The sequence below is a fragment of the Plecotus auritus genome, assembly GCF_963455305.1.
Source record: "Plecotus auritus genome assembly, chromosome: 9".
NCBI classification, from domain to species: Eukaryota; Metazoa; Chordata; class Mammalia; order Chiroptera; family Vespertilionidae; genus Plecotus; species Plecotus auritus.
The window spans coordinates 114,966,804-114,986,495 of record NC_137783.1 but is presented as its reverse complement, the minus strand read 5'-3'; the positions used below and the strand labels follow the sequence as shown (position 1 = coordinate 114,986,495).

The 19,692-nt window shown below is 42.9% G+C and overlaps 1 protein-coding gene across 1 annotated transcript in view; it reads left to right on the top strand.

Annotated features, from left to right (window-relative positions):
• The window catches only part of LOC308257963 (interferon-induced very large GTPase 1-like), a gene marked incomplete at its 3' end in the record, with an annotated part of 32,306 nt that extends 20,399 nt beyond the window's left edge, over positions 1–11,907 (top strand). Inside the window, exon 3 of the mRNA XM_080688172.1 lies at positions 4,628–11,907. Within this exon, the coding sequence (XP_080544298.1) occupies positions 4,630–11,907 (7,278 nt within the window). The 5' untranslated portion in view covers positions 4,628–4,629. The remainder of the gene's footprint in view (positions 1–4,627) is intronic.
• Between the last annotated feature and the right edge of the window lie 7,785 nt (positions 11,908–19,692).

The following is a 19,692-nucleotide window of genomic DNA, read 5'->3' as shown; positions in this document are numbered from 1 at the left end:
ACTAGCCACATGCGGCCCTTTGGCCCCTTGAGTGTGGCTCTTCCACAAAATACCACGTGCGGGCGTTTTTAGCAAAGGCCAGCTTAGGAGTACCCTAATTAAGTTAATAACAATGTACTTACCTATATAGTTTAAGTTTAAAAAATTTGGCTCTCAAAAGAAATTTCAATCGTTGTACTGTTGATATTTGGCTCTGTTGACTAATGAGTTTGCCGACCACTGGGATATCCTGTTTATTGGTGCTGTTATATCTGGGTTTTCTCTGCTTTTCTATAGGTACACCTACTCCACTCTTCTTGCTCTCGCTGTGGCAGAATTCTAAAGTTTTTAAGTCATCTCTAATTCTTACAACACACCAGGCTGGCTACTGGAAACTTCTCTTTTGTTTTCCAGAAGGTGGTGCTATAGCCCAAGTGTTTGGTTTCTCCCTTGCACACAGATCCTAGTGTGCTTTTCTGATTCCACTACATTTTCCAGATTAGCTCTCACTGCTCAACACAGGAGTGCACACAAGTGGGTGGCTGCAGTAAAGGGGGTTTCAGGCTTAGCACTTGGGGCATTGTTAGTACCTGCTGACCCAGTAGGGAGATCCTCAGATGAGGTTCTCTTTGTGGGACATGGAAAGCCTTCCTGCTGAAGTCCGAGCAAAATCAGCAGGAACCTTATCCCTTTAATGCCGTTTGATATTCTTCTCTGCTTCTTTCCCATTTTTTCCTTCCCCCTGGTCATGAAGGTCCTGGCACAGTACTTGAGTGCTTCTGGAAAGCAATGTGTATCTCAAGTCATGTCCCACACAATGTGAGTAGCCAGGCACTCACTAACCACTCTCCTTTTCCAAACTAGAGAAATTGCCACCATCGGATAGTGCAACGCATGCAATGTCACCAAACTCACGCTGCAATCTACCCTTGAGAAGACTGGACTTCCACAAATTCTCTGTCATCTTTGGGCATCTTCCCAGGTGATCATTAAAAAAGTATTTTTCCAACCATTCTAAGATGGTTCGGGCAGAATTGCTGGCTTTGCTCGTTCCATAGCCCATACTGAAGTGTTCTGCCTATTACTAGATGAACAGGTGGGCGAGACTCCTTTGACAACCCTTGGCGTGATCCCAAAATTCCCACAGAGGGGCACATTTGTTTGTGGATAGTTGTCTAATTAATTGTTATAAAATGGAAGACAAAAAAAGAGAAACATTTTATGCACCATAACGCTGATGTCAAGAACTGTATTTTAAAAGACAGGAGAGTAAATACATGTTATAAAATGGCACAAGAAGTGGCGAAGAGAATACAGGAACCATTCAACACAGGTTTGATAGAAACTAATTGAGGAATAGTAATTGGTGTCCACTTAATATTCTCCAATCAATTGATTCTGTTTATAAAGAACTGACAAAAGCCAGGCTATTAAGTTGCCACTTATCCTGAAAACGACAAAAGCAGTCCATGTTGAGAACACCCACAAAGATGTTTTGTATGTGCACAAGTGGAAGCATACACACACACACACACCACATTTTTTAAAACGCTAATCTATATTATAAAAAGCAAGCAGCCATAACACTGTAACGCCGTAACGACCAAATGACCTGTCACCAGGAAGTTCATGGAGCACCTCTCGGTCCCACCCCCCCTCACTCCACCCTCCGGCCTGCAAGCTGCTTGTGGTGGCAGGGCAAGGCTTGCCGCTCACGCAGCACAGCCCACTGGCTCCAATCGAAGCAAGTCTGGTGGCCTGCGGGTGGGCGGGGTGAGGTGGGTGGGTAGGGCCGCATGATTTCACATACTGGGCTTCTAGTATATATATATTTTTTTTAAAATAAATCTTTATTGTTCAGGTTATTACAGTTGTTCCTCTTTTTTCCCCCCATAGCTCCCCTCCACACTCTGCCCTTACCTCCCCCACTGTCCTAATCCATAGGTGTACGATTTTTGTCCAGTCTCTTCCCACACCCCCCACAACCCCTTCCCCCTGAGAATTGTCAGTCCACTCCCTTTCTATGCCCCTGATTCTATTATATTCACCAGTTTATTCTGTTCATCAGATTTTTTATTCACTTGATTTTTAGATTCACTTGTTGATAGATATGTATTTGTTGTTCATAATTTTTATCTTTACCTTTATCTTCTTCTTCCTCTTCTTAAAGAATACCTTTCAGCATTTCATATAATACTGGTGATGAACTCCTTTAGCTTTTTCTTATCTGTGAAGCTCTTTATCTGACCTTCAATTCTGCATGATAGCTTTGCTGGGTAGAGTAATCTTGGTTGTAGGTTCTTGCTATTCATCACTTTGAATGTTTCTTGCCACTCCCTTCTGGCCTGCATACTTTCTGTGGAGAAATCAGCTCACAGTCCTATGGGTACTCCCTTGTAGGTAACTAACTGTTTTTCTCTTGCTGCTTTTAATATTCTTTGTCTTTTGTTCTTGACATTTGAATTATGATGTGTCTTGGTGTGGTCTCTTTGGATTCCTTTGGTTCAGGGTTCTCTGTGCTTCCTGGACTTGTAAGTCTATTTCTTTCACCAGGTGGGGGAAGTTTTCTGTCATTATTTCTTCAAATAGGTTTTCAATATCTTGCTCTCTCTCTTCTTCTGGCACTCCCATAATCCGGATGTTGGTAAACTTGAAGTTGTCCCAGAGGCTCCTTACACTATCTTCATATTTTTGGATTCTTTTTTCTTTTTGCTTTGCCGGTTGGGTGTTTTTTGCTAGTTGGTATTTCAAATCTTTGACTTGATTCTTGTGATCCTCTAGTCTGCTGTTGGATCTCTGTATATTATTCTTTATTTCAGTCAGTGTATGCTTAATTTCTTATTGGTCCTTTTTTATATCCTTGAGGATCTCAGTAAATTTATCGGCAGTTTCTAGAAGATTCTTGAGTAACCTTAAAACCGTGGTTTTGAACTCTATATCCAGTATTTTGCTTTCCTCCATTTCTGTCATTTGTTACCTGTTTCTTTCTCTCTGCATTTTGGCTGCTTCCCTAAGTTGATAGAGTGGCTCTGTGTGCTAGGTGTCCTATAGGGCCCAGTGGCTCAGCCTCCCCAATTACCTGAGGTGTACCCTATTTGTGCACCCCTTTGTGGGCTGTGTGCACAGTCTTGTTGTAGTTAAGACTTGATTGTTGTTGATATCACTTGGAGGAATTGACCTCCAGGACAATTTGCTGTGAGGATCAGTTGTGTCTACGATGGGCGAACTTCTGTGCTGGAGACACCCTTATGGGGCAAGACTGGCTTCAGTGGGGCTTTGGTGTTCACTGAGTATGCCCCCTGAGTGTGTCCCTTATGGATCTGAGGAGTTTTAATCTGTATGGTCTCACTGTGACCACTGGTTACACTGGCTCTTGGATCTCCAAGAAGGTGCAAATTTAGAGGCTAAATTTGCACCTCCTTTTGCCTGAGTCCACCCAGCAGTAGGTACGGAGAGATCCGCAGATTCCTTTTCTTTGTTTGGGGTTTGGATGTGCCCAGATGAGGCCCAGCTGTGAAGTAATGGAAGCTGCTGTGGAGCCTTTTGGCAGCTCTGAGGTTCTCTGACCCAGCTGCAGCTTGTTAGGTATAGATTGCAAAAGGCCAGGCCATTCATATGCAAAAGCCTCTGCGCACAGCTTGGGTGGGGTTGTAAATTGGGTGGGGAGGGGTCTCAGGGAATCAGGAGGGTGAAGCAAACAGCAATGGCTGCCCATCGGTTCTGCCCTAAGAGGCTCCCCCTTTCAGTTTCTCGCGGTAATCGCTGCAAGCACCTCTGAGAGAAAGCTGCCCTCATGTTCTGGCCCGATGCCAGACAGTCCAGTTTCCCCCTGTATGAGTCTGGGTCCCCAGAGTCTCGCCCAGAACTGGAGATCAGAGCACTCGGGAGCTTGTGTATCCCTCCCAATTGAAAAAGACAACCTCGTCCTCAGTTGCCAGCCCTTTCCGCACATTGCGCCTCTACCTCTGCAATTTACTTCCGCACCTCCTCTGAGTCTCTGTGTGCTTTTCTCTTTCCTTCTAGTTGTAGAATTTCCACTCAGCCAGCCTTCCTGTGGTTCTGGATGATGTCCGTTTTGTCTTTCAGTTATAGTTTTGAAGTGGTTGTGTGAGGCAGCAAGTTCATGTGTTTACCTATGCCGCCATCTTGGTTTCTCCTCGGGCTTCTAGTATATTTTATAAAACAATGAAATAAAAGGATGAGAAAGCCTTAAATATTTGCATATTTTTGTTGTTGTTAAATTTCAACTGAGGATATTATTTCCATTGTTTTTCTGAGAGTGTGAAAGGGAGGGAGGGAAGGAGGGAAGGAGGGAAAGAGGGAGGAAGAGGACAGAGGGAGAGGGAGGAAAGAAGGGAGAGAGAGCGAGAAAGAGAGAATGAGAGAAACATCACTGTGAGATAGACACATCCACCGGTTGCCTCCCACCTTTCCCACCCCTAATGGGAGCATTGATCAAACCCACAACCATGGTATAGCCCTTGCTTATGAATCAAACCTATGACCCTTTGGTGTGCAGGCTAATGCTCTAACCATTAAACACACCTGCCAGGGAAGAGACTTACATTTTTAGTACTCTTACATTTTTTTTGAGGTGGCTGACATTCTAAAGGTCATGACAGAGGCTGAGTGACTTTTCTTTCCGCAGTGATGGACACAGCAGACTCCACCTCTCATGAGCTCCTTGTCAGAGGAAACACCGGGCAAGATCTCCAAGAGATGCTGAGAGAAGTAGGACTGGCAGTTGAGTACTGGTTGCCAAAGCTGCAAGAACAGCTGGGTGTGACCAGTGCACAGGCCTTACAACACATAGAAGAAGAAGACCTCCAGAAGCTGAAATCCCAGGCACAACATCCCTGGGAGAAAAGGGCCCTGGAGAAGCTAGTTAGCTCAAATAGCCTTTCAAAGATACAGGAGTCTCAGGTGAAGATAATAAAGGAACGACACAAGAAGGCAGAACAGGCACTGCAAGAGCTAAGAGTCTTGCAATCAGAAGGGAGGCAACGACAAGAAGATGCAGTGAGGAAAAAAGAGGCAGAGCTGATACAGGAAATGGAGATTCCCAAAGAGTACTGGCCACCCCCCGAAAAATCCTTAAGAGAGGTCATGGAACACATGCAGGAACAACTCAGCCTCATGGAGGGCGCACTGTATGACAGGCAAAACCTCCCAGATAGAGATCTCGTGAGAAGGGCATCTGGAGGGCTGGCCCTGCAGGGAATTTACAAAACCAGCTCTCACAGGAGCCTTCTAGAGACGAGAGAAGAGCTACTCAGTGTCCCCCAGGAGTTCTTACTCTTTGGCCCTGAGCACAGCATTCGGATGGAAACCAGGGAATTTACATCTTCTCAAGAAGAATCCAAGTTCACCCGGATGACAGAGAAGCTGGGCTTCAGTGCAATTTCCTCAGCCAAGGGCAGAGGTTGGGGATTTAGTGTGGAAGCTGGTATGGACCACAGCAAACATTCAGAATCCAAGGAAATCCAACAATCACGTTCTGAGCACTCCTATTTCTGCTCTACCAAGTTCAGCTATGTCCCACTTGCCTCCTGCCTCTTTCCCATGGATCAGCTCCAGTTCTCCAAGGCTGCTCTCCAGGAACTGAAATGCATTGAAGACCTTCTGGGTCAGCCTGCAGGCACAGACAGACTCCCCTTGCTGAGGCACAGGACTGAAGCTTTCTTCCACAGGTTTGGCTCTCATGCCAACCAAGGCCCTCTGCACCTTGGAGGAATCTACAGGTGGAAAGCCATATCAGAGGGTTTCCGGAGTGAGCAGCTGGAAGAAGTAAAACAGCAGTCAGCAAAGGCCCTAAATGGTTACATAAGGGGCAGCTACAGCGGCTTTGGAGTGAAGGTTGCTGCAGGTATGGATGTGTCAGACTCTAGTTCAGAAACTTCCATCCAAAGAACAACCTTCCAAAATCTCCAAACCCAAGTTCAATTATCTGTGGCCCAGACAGGTGGCCCACCAGAAGCAAATGGCTTTCTCCAATGGAAAGCTGGCCTAGTTGCTAGTAATCAAACCTGGAGTGTCATCGACTGGGGACTTCAGCTGGTGCCCATTTGGGACATCATCCTCTCCAACCACAGACGTGATTTTAAGGATCCATGTCAGATAGCTAGCTTACTGAATGATAGCTACAAAGCTCTGACATGCATCCCTGCCCAGATCCAGTATGCAGAAGAAATACTGAGTTCTGGGAAGGAGGCTGGGGTTTCCCTAGAGGATGTGAAATCCTGGGAGGTATCTGACCCCGAAGAGCAGCTTAAAAAACTGATAAATTTCATGCAAATATTGAGTAAAAAAACAAACAGTTATGACACTTGGATTAACATATGCCTCACAGATTGGGGTCTGCAGAATTTTCTGGTAAACACTGTTAACTTTTACAAAAATTCTTCCATCTATGAAACTAAGTTTGTTAAATCTCAGTTGCGCAGCCTTTTGGATCCTCACATCTACAGAGTGAATAACTTTCCTCAGGTTCATTCTATCATGGAGTGGGTCTTCCAGTCAAAGTCAGTGCAAGAGCATATCAACATCTCCCAATTTTCTGAACTAATTAAAATCTTAAAGGAAACCAAGAATGACCTCATGGAAGTGAAGGTGAAATCTGGGCCTGCCGAAAAAATGGAGGAAGCTCAGAGAAAGGCCACTTGTGAGGTCAGTTTATCTCTCGGCTACTTCTTGAATTACCTACAAAAAATAGAGCAGCCAGACACACAGCTATTGCTACTTTCCATTGCAGCTGGTGCAGGATATCATGTGGTAAACAATAAGTTTCAGCATCTCCTGGGGTGTGAGGAATTAGACTTCCTACTGCATGAAATGCAAACTGCCCAAGATAAATACCAGGAGCTCAAAAATATTTGCACGTACAGAGCTCAGGCATTCCTGGTGCTCACAGGTCTGACAGCTACCATTGGAGTCATGGCTGTTTCTCCAGAGGAGAAAACACAACGCTTGGCATTAATAAGGTGTCTCCTGGGCCAATCTTTGTCAAAAGAAGTTGTCCACGTCCTCTCCAAACCTGGAGCAGACTATGATTGGGAAAACCTAGAGAAAGACTTAAGATTGCTCATTGATGGTAACTATGATGCCACCATCTCTTCATTACAAATGGATGGTATAAGTAAAAACTTGCAAAGTATTTTCCATGAAAGGAAAGAACCTCATGAACCACATGATAATGATAATATCAAAGGGGAAGTCATTAAAGATACAGCCTTCCTAGATTTACTCCATAATCTAGGCTTAGAACATTTCTACCCAAAAAAGATGAGCAGAACTAACTTCCATCTGATCAACAAGACTTCTGTGTACAACAGCCAGCCCAGATCTGAAAGGGAGCTTCCCCTCTATTTCCTTCAGAAGCTACAAGTTCTGGATTATGGGCTGAGATACCTGGTCTTCAGAGATGATGGAAACACACAGAATCAAGTCAATCCAAGTGCCTCAAATAAGGACAATGAGGCTTTTAACCCATATAAATACTTGTTTGAAGACAGGGATACTCCAATGAACCCTTCACCCTCTAATCCTAGGCCCCATATTCACCCTATGGATATTCAGATGGCAATTCTTCACTGTGCAGATGATTTTGCCAGACAGTATATTTTGTCCAAACTTTCCATTTGCCAGTTTGCACTCCCTCTTCTCATACCTAATCCCTGCAATTCTCAAATTGAATTCTCTCTCTGGTCTCTCAGTCAAATTAGAAGGAGTTGGCAGGAAGCAAGGAAATCCCCAAGAGAGGAGAAGATCAATCACAAGAATAAGCGGATCTGTCATGTCTCTACCCCCATTGTGTCCTTTATAAGAGTTGGAAATGGCTTCTCTGCTTCCAAATCTCAGATCATGAACTGTCTTCTCAGTAAACGTAAACACGATGTCTTTTTCCACCGCCATTGCAGAGGGAGCACCAAAGACTGTCTCTTGATGGGGGGAGTGGTGGAAATCTGCTGGTTCTGCCCTGGGGGGGAAGACGAGGACAGATTTTACAACTGTGTGACCTTCACCAATCTTCATGGGGATGCAAAGGAACATAAGAAGCAACTCACCTTTTTGCAGGAGGTCTCTTCTCTCATTGTCGTCCTGATGTCAACTTCTGACAATAAAGAAAACCAAAAAATTATTTGTGATCTGTGTCAGTCTCCAAGACCTTTGATCTGTTTAGTTGATAACAAAGAGAAAAACATGGACAATAATTCTAGCCAAAAAGTCGTAATTGGAATCAGGAACAGAAATGAAGCAGAATTAACAGAGAAGCTTGTTACTACAATCAGACACTTGCTGGAGCTCTCAGACACTGTTCTCAGCTTAGAGGACTGTACCCCAATAGCTCGTAAGCAAGGATTCCTTATCGATGAAGACCAGAGAAACTGCAAGGAAGCCAAAGAAAAGGCAGAGGTCTTAATAGCTCTACTGAGAGAATTTAATATATCTCAAGTAAAGGAAAACTTATTACCCCTTCAGGGACACCTATGGCATCTGTGGTGTAAAATGGACAAAGAACTCTATCATCTAAGAGAAAAAGGGAATCGAAGCATTGAACAACACAAGAGTGAGATTGAGACAGAAAAGCAAAGAATACGGAGTCAACAGTTGACCAGAGCCTTTCCTCTCAATGAATTAATGCAGTCTGTCCTTGAAATTCTCCAAAATCATTCTGAAACTCAAACCACACACTACTTTTTGCAATGGCTGAGTGTGTTTTTGGACAACCTGACTGCAGGACACTTGGAAAAACTGAATGAAAAGAAAAACACTTTGTGGTCATGGATACAAACAGAAAAGCAAAAGGCACCAAAGAGCACTGACCTCCAACAATGGAAGAAAGAGATAGAAGCTATCTCCAAAGAGATTAGTGACTGCACATTGGGAATTGAGCAACTTCTCAGAGAAGTTGGCCAGATCTATGAAGCTCTAGAAGAAGTTTCCCCCACTAAAAATATCCTTTATCTCTCCCTTCCCCAGATTGCTGCAGATCTGATGATATCTGGTGTTCCCATTGAGCTGATGGATGGGGATGCTTCATATGTGCCTGTAAAGTGGGTGGCAGCTCTTTTTGACAAGGTCTCTGAGAAACTTGGAAACAAACGGCTGTTTGTTCTCTCTATCCTTGGCCTGCAGAGCTCAGGGAAGTCCACTCTGCTGAATGCACTTTTTGGGCTGCAGTTCACAGTTAGTGCTGGGAGGTGTACCCGGGGGGCCTACATGCAGCTCCTGAAGGTCGAGGATACATTCAGAGAGGAACTGGGCTTTGACTTTGTGCTTGTTGTGGACACAGAAGGCCTTCGGGCCCCACAACTCAGCAATAAATCCAAAAATCGTGACAATGAGTTGGCAACCTTTGTCATTGGACTTGGAAACTTGACTCTGATCAATATTTTTGGAGAAAATCCATCAGAAATGCAAGATATTCTAGAAATAGTGGTTCAAGCATTTTTGAGGATGAAACAAGTAAAGATCTCCCCAAGTTGCCTTTTTGTCCATCAGAATGTGGGGGAAGTCACAGCTAAAGATCAAACTATGGAAGGAAGAAGGGAGTTAGAACAGAGGCTAGATGAAATGGCGGCAATAGCAGCTGAGCAAGAACAGTGCTCAGATGTAACCCGCTTTGGTGATGTCATTAAATTTGATGTCAACACTCATGTCTACTACTTTGCTCACCTCTGGGATGGCAATCCCCCAATGGCCCCTCCTAATCCTCGCTACAGCCACAATGTCCAGGATCTAAAAAGTAGAATTCTTATGGCTGCCAAACAGGAGTCTAGGGGAAGCATCATGAAGATATCAGATGTGAAATTGGGAGTTCAAGATTTGTGGAGAGCCCTAGTGAGTGAGAACTTTATTTTCAGTTTTCGGAACACTAGAGAGGTCATGGCCATGAGCAAATTGGAAACCATGTATAACCACTGGACCTGGGAGCTAAGGAGTCATATGCTAGCCTTGCAGAACCAGCTCATCAACCAGATTAAGAATGGCAAAATCCAGGAACTGACAATAAGCACACTTGAGGCACCAGTTACTGAAAAATATAAAGACATCAAGCAAGAACTGGAAAAATATTTTAATGAAGACCCAGATAGGGAAATAATGATTCAGTGGAAAGCAAGTTTTGAAAATAAACTAATAAATCTTAAAGAGGCACTTATTTTTGAGAGCAAAAATAAAGCCTATGGACTTATCAATTATAAAAAGAATCAAGAAATACTGGATAACAAAAAGTCAAGTTATGAAAAGGAATTACTGGAAAGAAGCCGAGAATTGGCTTTAACTCTAAAGGACAAAGAACTAAGTGAGGAAGAGCTGCATGTCAAATTCAATGAAGTTTGGGAAAAATGGGTCTATGGTGTGTCCTTAACCGTCCCTCCAGTCACAGAGCCAAACATTGATGTGGATTCTGAAGACATCCTTTTGGAATATTTTAAGAAGGAGAAAGATGTGGTGAATAGAGTGAAGGAAAAGTCTAGAAAGGTGTTTGAAGTCAATTATGAAGAACATGTCAAAATGAGCAAAAGGTTGTACGTATTAACAAGGAACTTAGAAGTACATGATGAAGAGTCCATAAATAGGACTACGGACCACATTGTTTCAATATATACTGAAACTATTAAAACCCTTCAGAGGCAACAATGTGATTACGATAGAAGTTATTTCCATGAAATCCTGAACATAATAGAAGAGGAGGTGAAATCTGCACCCACTGAAGACAGATACACATTTACAAGTAAGTACAAAATTGACTTATCTTTGTGTTTATTCCAAAGAGCATCTGAGAATTTTAAGGAGATGCATATGGCATTCAAAAGAGCAAATGATCCTGTAAGTTACTTGGAAAGCAAGAAAGATGATTTCCTCAGGAGTTTTAAGATCTCTTGTCAAGGCGCAACCTCCGTTACAGCATTTGTTGATTTTCTGTGGGAAAAACTCACTCCTGCTGTCTCTGACACGATTTTGGAAAAAATGACCCTTAATATTGCTGGGAACATGCGAGCTACATGCCCAGCATTCAATGGAAACAGGGCTAACCTGGAGAAACACATTCTTATCTCCCTGGCAGAAAAAGAAAATTTTGATGATTATTGGATGTACCTTCATAACCCAGAATCGTTTTTTAGGAATTACATTCAAACCCATATTAAAAGATATTATTCAGAACAAAGTAACCAAATAAAGACTATTTTAAAAATAAGTATAGGTGATATCAAGAATGCCATCCTCTCAGCTATTCATGAATCCACAGCAATAGCCAAAGATAAAAGCAGCACTGTGTCTGGGTGGTTGGATTTGTTCTGTGATCACCTGGGGAGTAACTTGAACTTTCCACGAAAAGACTTGGTAAGCATTGAACACCAGGAATTAGAAGATATTGAGTTTCTCAAAGAAGCCATGAGTGAACCTTTGGATGAATTAATGATCACAGTAGAAATGATATATTTGGCTAAGCCCGTAGAAGACAAGGTTCCTGAAATCCAGAAAATACTCTTTGAACATCTCTGTGGCTGCTGGAAACAGTGTCCCTTCTGTGGAGCAATTTGTACAAACACAATCCCTAAGCATGACGGAGACCATAGTGTTCCTTTCCACCGTCCTTCGGCTGTCCGTGGAGGCCAATGGGTTAACACAGACCACTTTGTTATTGACTCCTGTACTAGTTTGGTTGCAAGTGATCGTTTATTTATTTTGAAGGATGGTCTTGAAATCCCATATAAGAACTATCGAGAGGCAGGAGGGGAATATGCCACATGGAGCATTACCCCAGACACATCCACCCAGACATATTGGCAATGGTTTGTCTGTCACTTCAGATCAAACCTAGAAGAAAAATACCAGAAAAAATTTACAGGTAAAGCTGAAATCCCTCAGGCATGGACCAAAATCACAAAGCAAAATGTGCTTGATGACTTGAAAAAGCAATAATACTCAATGCCCACAAAACAATACCAGAATCTACACAAGAGTCACAGTACCTGAACAAACTTAAAATACCTCCTCCTCACAATGAGAAACTTTATTTCCATTTTTTCAAATGATACGGCTAAGAATAAATCAATTAACATTTCAATAATTTAAGACACAGAAGCAGAGAGAAACCAAGATGGCGGCATAGGTAAGCACCTAAACTGCTGCCTCGCACAACAATTTGAAAACTACAACTAAAAGACAGAACGGACATCATCCAGAACCACAAGAAAGCTGGCTGAGTGAAAATTCTACAACTAGAAGGAAAGAGGAAAGCTCACAGACAATCAGAGGAGCGGCAAAGGAAGGCTGAGGTACGGAGACGCATGCAGAGAGGAAGGGCGACTGAGTGCCTGGCTGACTTTCTCTGGCGGGAGGGGGAAGGAAGCCCCCGACTGCACTGAACCCCAGTTCCGACTGCACTGAAACCCAGTTCTGGGCGAGCCCGTGGGGACCCAGAGGGGAAATCTGGACTGTCATGCAAAAAACTCAGGAGTCGTGAAAGGCAGAGGTCTGGAGGCGCACACACACACAAGGGCAGAGCTGACGGGAAGCCAAGACTGTCTGCTCTGCCCTGAGACTCTGCCCCATCCAAGCTGAGCACAGAGGCTTTTGCAATTTTGCAAGTCCAATCCTATAAGGCTGTCTCCAGCACCGAACTTCTCCCAGCGTAGACACAGCTGATCCTCACAGCCAACTGTCCTGGAGGTCTATTCCTCCCAGTGATACCAACAACAATCAAGACTTAACTACAAGAAACCAAGATGGCGGCATAGGTAAACACCTAAACTGCTGCCTCGCACAACAATTTCAAAACTACAACTAAAAGACAGAACGGACACCATCCAGAACCACAGGAAAGCTGGCTGAGTGAAAATTCTACAACTAGAAGGAAAGAGAAAAGCTCACAGAGAATTGGAGGTATGGCAAAGGGTCTTTGTGCGCGCAGAGAGGAAGGGCGGCTGAGAGCCTGGCTGACTTTCTCTGGCAGAAGGGGGAAGGAAGCCCCCGACCGCACTGAACCCCAGTTCTGACTGCACTGAACCCCAGTTCCGGGTGAGCCCCTGGGGACCCACGCTCTTACGGGGGGGAGTCTGGACTCTCGGGCGGAGACTCGGGAGCCGGGGAAGGCGGAGGACTGAAAGCGCACGCGCGCCAGTGCGCACAAAGGCTGCGGAGGTTGCCACAGGCTTTCACTAGTGAAAGGGAGTCAGAGGCTCCTGCCTGCACTGAGCCCCAGTTCTGACTGCAGTGAACCCCAGTTCCAGGCGAGCCCTTGGGGACCCACGCTCTTGTGGGGGGAGTCTGGACTCTCGGGCGGAGACTCGGGAGCCCGGGAAGGCAGAGGTCTGAAGGTACGCACGTGCGTGCAAGGGCAAGGCTGACGGGAAGCCAAGACTGAGACTCCACCCCATCCAAGCTGAGCACAGAGGCTATTGCAATTTGGCAAGTCTAATCCTATAAGGCTGTCTCCAGCACCGAACTTCTCCCAGCATAGACACAGCTGATCCTTACAGCCAACTGGCCTGGAGGTCAATTCTTCCCAGTGATACCAACAACAATAAAGACTTAATTACAACAAGGCTGTACACACAGTCCACAAAGGGGTGCACCAAGAGTGTCCACCTCAGGTTAACTGGGGAGGCCGACCCACTGGGCCATATTGGAAACCTAGCACACAAATCTACCTTACCAACTCAGGGAAGCAGTGAAAATGCGTCGTCAAAGAATCAGATCACAAACGAAAGAAATGGAAGAAAACAAACGACTGGACATAGAATTCAAAACCACGGTTATAAGGCTTTTTAAGAATATCCTAGAAAAGGCTGATAAATATAACGAGACCCTCGAAGATATGAAAAAGGACCAACTAGAAATTAAACATACACTGACTGAAATAAAAAATATTATACAGAGACCCAAAAACAGACAAGAGGAACACAAAAATCAAGTCAAAGATTTGAAAAACAAAGAAGCAAAAAACACTCAACCGAAAAAGCAAAAAGCAAAAAAAAAATCCAAAAAGTTGAAGATAATGTAAGAAGACTCTGGGACAACTTCAAGCGTACCAACATCAGAATTATGGGGGTGCCAGAAGAAGAGAGAGAGCAAGATACTGAAAACCTATTTGAAGAAATAATGACCGAAAACTTCCCCCACCTGGTGAAAGAAATAGACTTACAAGTCCAGGAAGCCCACAGAACCCCAAACAAAAGGAATCCAAAGAGGACTACACCAAGACACATCATAATTTAAATGCCAAGAGCAAAAGACAAAGAGAGAATATTAAAAGCAGCAAGAGAAAAACAGTTAGTTACCTACAAGGGAGCACCCATACAACTGTCAGCTGACTTCTCAACAGAAACTATGCAGGCCAGACGGGAGTGGCAAGAAATTTTCAATGTGATGAATAGCAAGAACCTACAACCAAGATTACTCTACCCAGCAAAGCTATCATTCAGAATTGAAGGGCAGATAAAGAGTTTTACAGACAAGAAAAAGCTAAAGGAGTTCATCACCACCAAACCAGTATTATATGAAATGCTGAAAGGTATTGTTAAAGAAGAGGAAGAAGAAAAAAGTAAAGATAAAAATTATGAACAACAAATACATATCTATCAACAAGTGAACCTAAAAATCAAGTGAATTAAAAACCTGAGGGACAGAATAATCTGGTGAATATAATAGAATCAGGGGCATAGAAAGGGAGTGGACTGATAATTCTCAGGGGGAAAGGGGTATGGGGGGTTCATGAAGAGACTGGACAAAAATCATACACCTATGGATGAGGACAGTGGGGGGGAGGTAAGGGCAGAAGGTGGGGTGGGAAATGGGTGGAGGGGAGCTATGGGGGGAAAAAGGAGAAATAATTGTAATAATCTGAATAAATATTTATTTAAAAACTGAAAAAAAAAAAGACTTAACTACAACAAGGCTGTACACACAGTCCACAAAGGGGTGCACCAGGAGTGTCCACCTCAGGTAACTGGGGAGGCTGACCCACTGGGCCATAAAGGAAACCTAGCACACAAAGCTACCCTACCAACTCAGGGAAGCAGCAAAAATGTGGAGGCAAAGAAAAAGATCAAAAATGAAAGAAATGGAGGAAAACAAATGACTGGATATAGAATTCAAAACCACGGTTATAAGGCTTTTCAAGAATATCCTAGAAAAGTCCGATAAATTTAGCGAGACCCTCGAGGATATGAAAAAGGACCAACTAGAAATTAAACATACACTGACTGAAATAAAAAATATTATACAGAGACCCAACATCAGACTAGAGGAACGCAAGAATCAAGTCAAAGATTTGAAAAACAAAGAAGCAAAAAACACCCTACCAGAAAAGCAAAAAGAAAAAAGAATCCAAAAATTTGAAGATAGTGTAAGAAGCCTCTGGGACAACTTCAAGCGTACCAACATCAGAATGGGGGTGCCAGAAGAAGAGAGAGAGCAAGATACTGAAAACCTATTTGAGGAAATAATGACTGAAAACTTCCCCTACCTGGTGAAAGAAATAGACTTACAAGTCCACGAAGTGCACAGAACCCCAAACAAGGAATCCAAAGAGGACCACACCAAGACACATCATAATTAAAATGCCAAGGGCAGCCCTAACCTGTTTGGCTCAGTGGATAGAGTGTCGGCCTGCGGACTGAAGGGTCCCGGGTTCGATTCCGGTCAAGGGCATGTACCTTGGTTGCGGGCACATCCCCAGTGACGGGTGTGCAGGAGGCAGCTGATCGATGTTTCTCTCTCATCGATGTTTCTAGCTCTCTATCGCTCTCCCTTCCTCTCTGTAAAAAATCAATAAAATTTAAAAATAAATAAATAAATAAATAAATAAATAAATAAATAAATAAATAAATAAATAAAAATAAAAAATAAAATGCCAAGGGCAAAAGACAAAGAGAGAATATTAAAAGCAGCAAGAGAAAAACAGTTAATTACCTACAAGGGAGCACCCATATTACTGTCAGCTGATTTCTCAACAGAAACTATGCAGGCCAGATAGGAGTGGCAAGAAATATTCAAAGTGATGAATAGCAAGAACCTACAACCAAGATTACTCTACCCAGCAAAGTTATCATTCAGAATGGAAGATCAGATAAAGAGCTTCACAGATAAGAAAAAGCTAAAGGAGTTCATCACCACCAAACCAGTATTATATGAAATGCTGAAAGGTATTCTTTAAGAAGAGGAGAAAGAAGAAAAAAGTAAAGATAAAAATTATGAACAACAAATACATATCTATCAACAAGTGAACCTAAAAATCAAGTGAATTACAAATCTGAGGAACAAAATAAACTGGTGAATATAATAGAATTAGGGGCTTAGAAACGGAGTGGACTGACAATTCTCAGGGGGAAAAGTATGGGGGATGCAGGAAGAGTTTGGACAAAAATCGTACACCTATGGATGAGGACAGTGGGGGAAAGGTAAGGGCAGAGGGTGGGGTGGGAACTGGGTGGAGGGGAGCTATGTGGGGGAAAAGAGAAACAATTGTAATAATCTGAACAATAAAGATTTGTTAAATTAAAAAAAAAGACACAGAAGCATAGAACAGACCGTCAAACTTCAGAGGAAAGGCAGGCGGAGGCAGGGGGGAGGTGGAGGTCGGATAAGAGATCAACCAAAGGACTTGTATGCATGCATAAGCATAACCAATGGACACAGACACTAGGGGAGAGGGATGAGGGAATGTGCTTGGGGATGCGGGAGGTCAGGGATTGGTCAATGAGGGGAAAAAGGAGACATATGTAATACTATATGTAATATTTTAAACAATAAAGAATTAAAAAAAGAATTTAAGATTTGCTGTTAAAAGGACTTCCTTTTTCTTTATCTCAGTTCCTTCTGGTTGAAAAACAAATTGCTAAAATATATGAACATATAATGAAAATCTAATATCTATCTAAAATTCCTACTTCAGCCAAAACTGGTTTGGCTCAGTGGATAGAGCGTCAGCCTGCGGACTGAAAGGTCCCAGGTTCGATTCCGGTCAAGGGCACGTAACTTGGTTGCGGGCACATCCCCAGTGGGAGGTGTGCAGGTGCAGCTGATCGATGTTTCTCTCTCATCAATGTTTCTGACTCTCTCTCCCTCTCCCTTCCTCTCTGTAAAAAAATCAATAAAATATATTTTAAAAAAAATAGATAAAAAAATTCCTACTTCATATTTACGCTATTATTCAGAATGCTTTTTATTTTAAAATGTATAATGTTTTATCAAGTTCCAGACAAAGTTGTCCTCATAGAGGGAAATCAAAAACTTTATACATAGTTACAAATTTCTATAGATTAACTATATGAACATTTCAAATGCATATACAGTTCTTGGCTGGATGCTAAAATTGCCTCTGAAATCTTCAGAAAAAGTTACTAACCCTTGAGTGGAAAAATATTAATGGAAAGATGATTTCCAAGCATACTGGTATTTAAACATATTCTGTTCCAGGAAATAATAACACACACTTGACTTGACCAGGGCCTGTATCAATTCAGGAAACACTATGAAGCAAATATAGAAAATAGAAATTGAATTATTGTTTTTCTCATGTAAGTATCACCCTCATCTTCTCTGGCATCTTGGCAGTTCCCCATACCACGCTTAAATTAAAAAAAAAAAAAAGGTTCATAAGAGTTTAGGTATTCAAAGCCTGGTATTTGTAAAAGCTTAAGAAGACCTGGCTTTTGGAACAAGGCTTATGAGCAGGCAAGAAGGGCCACTTTAATCATGGCTGTCAACAAGGGTCAGATTTCATTATGCCATTCATAATTTTAAAAACTATTCCTTTAAGAATAAAATAGCAAAGAATATATAGTTTTTAGATTCTGATTATTTCAATAAGATACTCTTTTATATACTAAAATGTAAGGAAATGCTGACCTCCAAAATAGGCACCTTTGTGTCTTTTCACACTGTATGAGTCACAGGATCATGATCAGAATACAAATGAAAAACTCTGATGGTAACCAAGAATCTGAGAGGGGAAAGAAATCACCAATCTGCAAACCCACACCTTCTGAAACAATGACTTATGCTATGTTCTCAAAGCTAATGACTTAAAGTAATCTTGATACAAAGAAAATGTCTTCATGTTGGACATAAGAGCTTCCATGTCTTCCCTTTACAGACACTCTCTATCCCTCCATAGCCAGTGTAAACAGACTGTGAACAGCAGTCAAAAACTTGCATCTTCAGAGCTGGGGGATAGTTCTGATTCTGCTTTGAATCCCCAAAGAACTTCAAGCATACTCTCAGTTCGAGGTCAAATGACCCAGTCTCCAAAAGAAATCCTTGAACAGAAAAATTATAAAGGAAACAGGTGTTCTGGAGCAGTATAGTTTCCCTTTCGTTCTCTGGAAAATAGTCTCAGTAAGAGTTGGAAGGACCTCCTCATATGATCATATTCAAATGGTGACAAAAACAGAACCTCTTGCGTAGTATGGTGCATGGCTCTCACATGACGGCACCTCTACAAGCTGCAATGTTCAATTAACATCTGATGAATTCTTTTGTTATTTGTTTAATGAATCTAGAATGGCCGTTAAGAGGGATCATGTGCCATATATTAACTTTGATTTTCAATCTACAGTTGTTGTCTATAAATAAAAATCACCTTAGATAAATTCCTCAGACATTTAAGCAGTGTGATTATTAAATCAGATTTAGACCAGAGCCTGTGCCTCTGAGACAGAGTGGTCACCATATGTCTCCAACTCATTCCTGGGTTTCTCTCCATCACCTCTCAAAACCTCTGGTCACACACACTTAAGGAGATGCCCACCTTGCCTCTGTTGTGCATGAACTATGTGGTCTTCAGGGGGAAAAATGCTGGGTGGTGCTGCCATCGAGGATTTCCCTGTAAGGATCAGCCACATACTTGACCCAGACCACTGTGATGGGGGCACAGGTGGTAAGCAGGGCCTTTGTAGAATCCTGAAGCCAAAGTGAGCAGCCAGCTGGGCAGCAGCTGATGCCCCGGGACATGCCTGACCCCAGTCTGCAGCCCCTCTAACCTCTCCAGACAGCCTCCAGGATGCACAGCAGATTGTCAATGTCCTCAAGCTGAACCCTGAGGAGATCCAAAATAACTAGAAGCACCTATCCAAGGTGAACACTAAATCTGTGGGCAGCTCCTTTACCTGTAATTGAAAGAGGTCCCAGCAAAGGTGCACCTCCAAGAGGAGGTTAGGCCCAGGAGGACAAAGAGATGGAGAAGAGGCCCCAAAATGTGACCACTTGGCTCCCACCCAACTCTTCCTGCCACCTCGAATTTATAGTTAAATGTCTTTTACACACACACACACACACACACACACACACACACACACACACGAGATTCAGAGGCTGTGCTGCTGTGCTGAAGAGATTTTTTTTTTTTTAACTGACACGAAATAAATGGAAACAGAGGAAAGACTAGGTAGGAACTGGGTTTTCTGCCATCAAGGAGGGATCAAAATTAAGGAGATTACAATATCATTGGGTTGGGGTCACTGAGGGAGAAGCCCTCAAAACCAGTGGAGTAGGAGTAGGGGTAGGGGTTAGTAGGAAGGAGAATCACAGGATCACCATGAGTAGGAGGCACTGGGTCCAGGCGTAGCTCACAGGATTAGAGGCGCTCAGACTTGCAGGTCAGTAGAGACAAGGTCAATGGATTAGGACTCTAAAAAATCATTGAAAGTGGGGGACATAAAAACAGGAATTGGGGTTACCACATCCATAGATTTTGGGGATTTC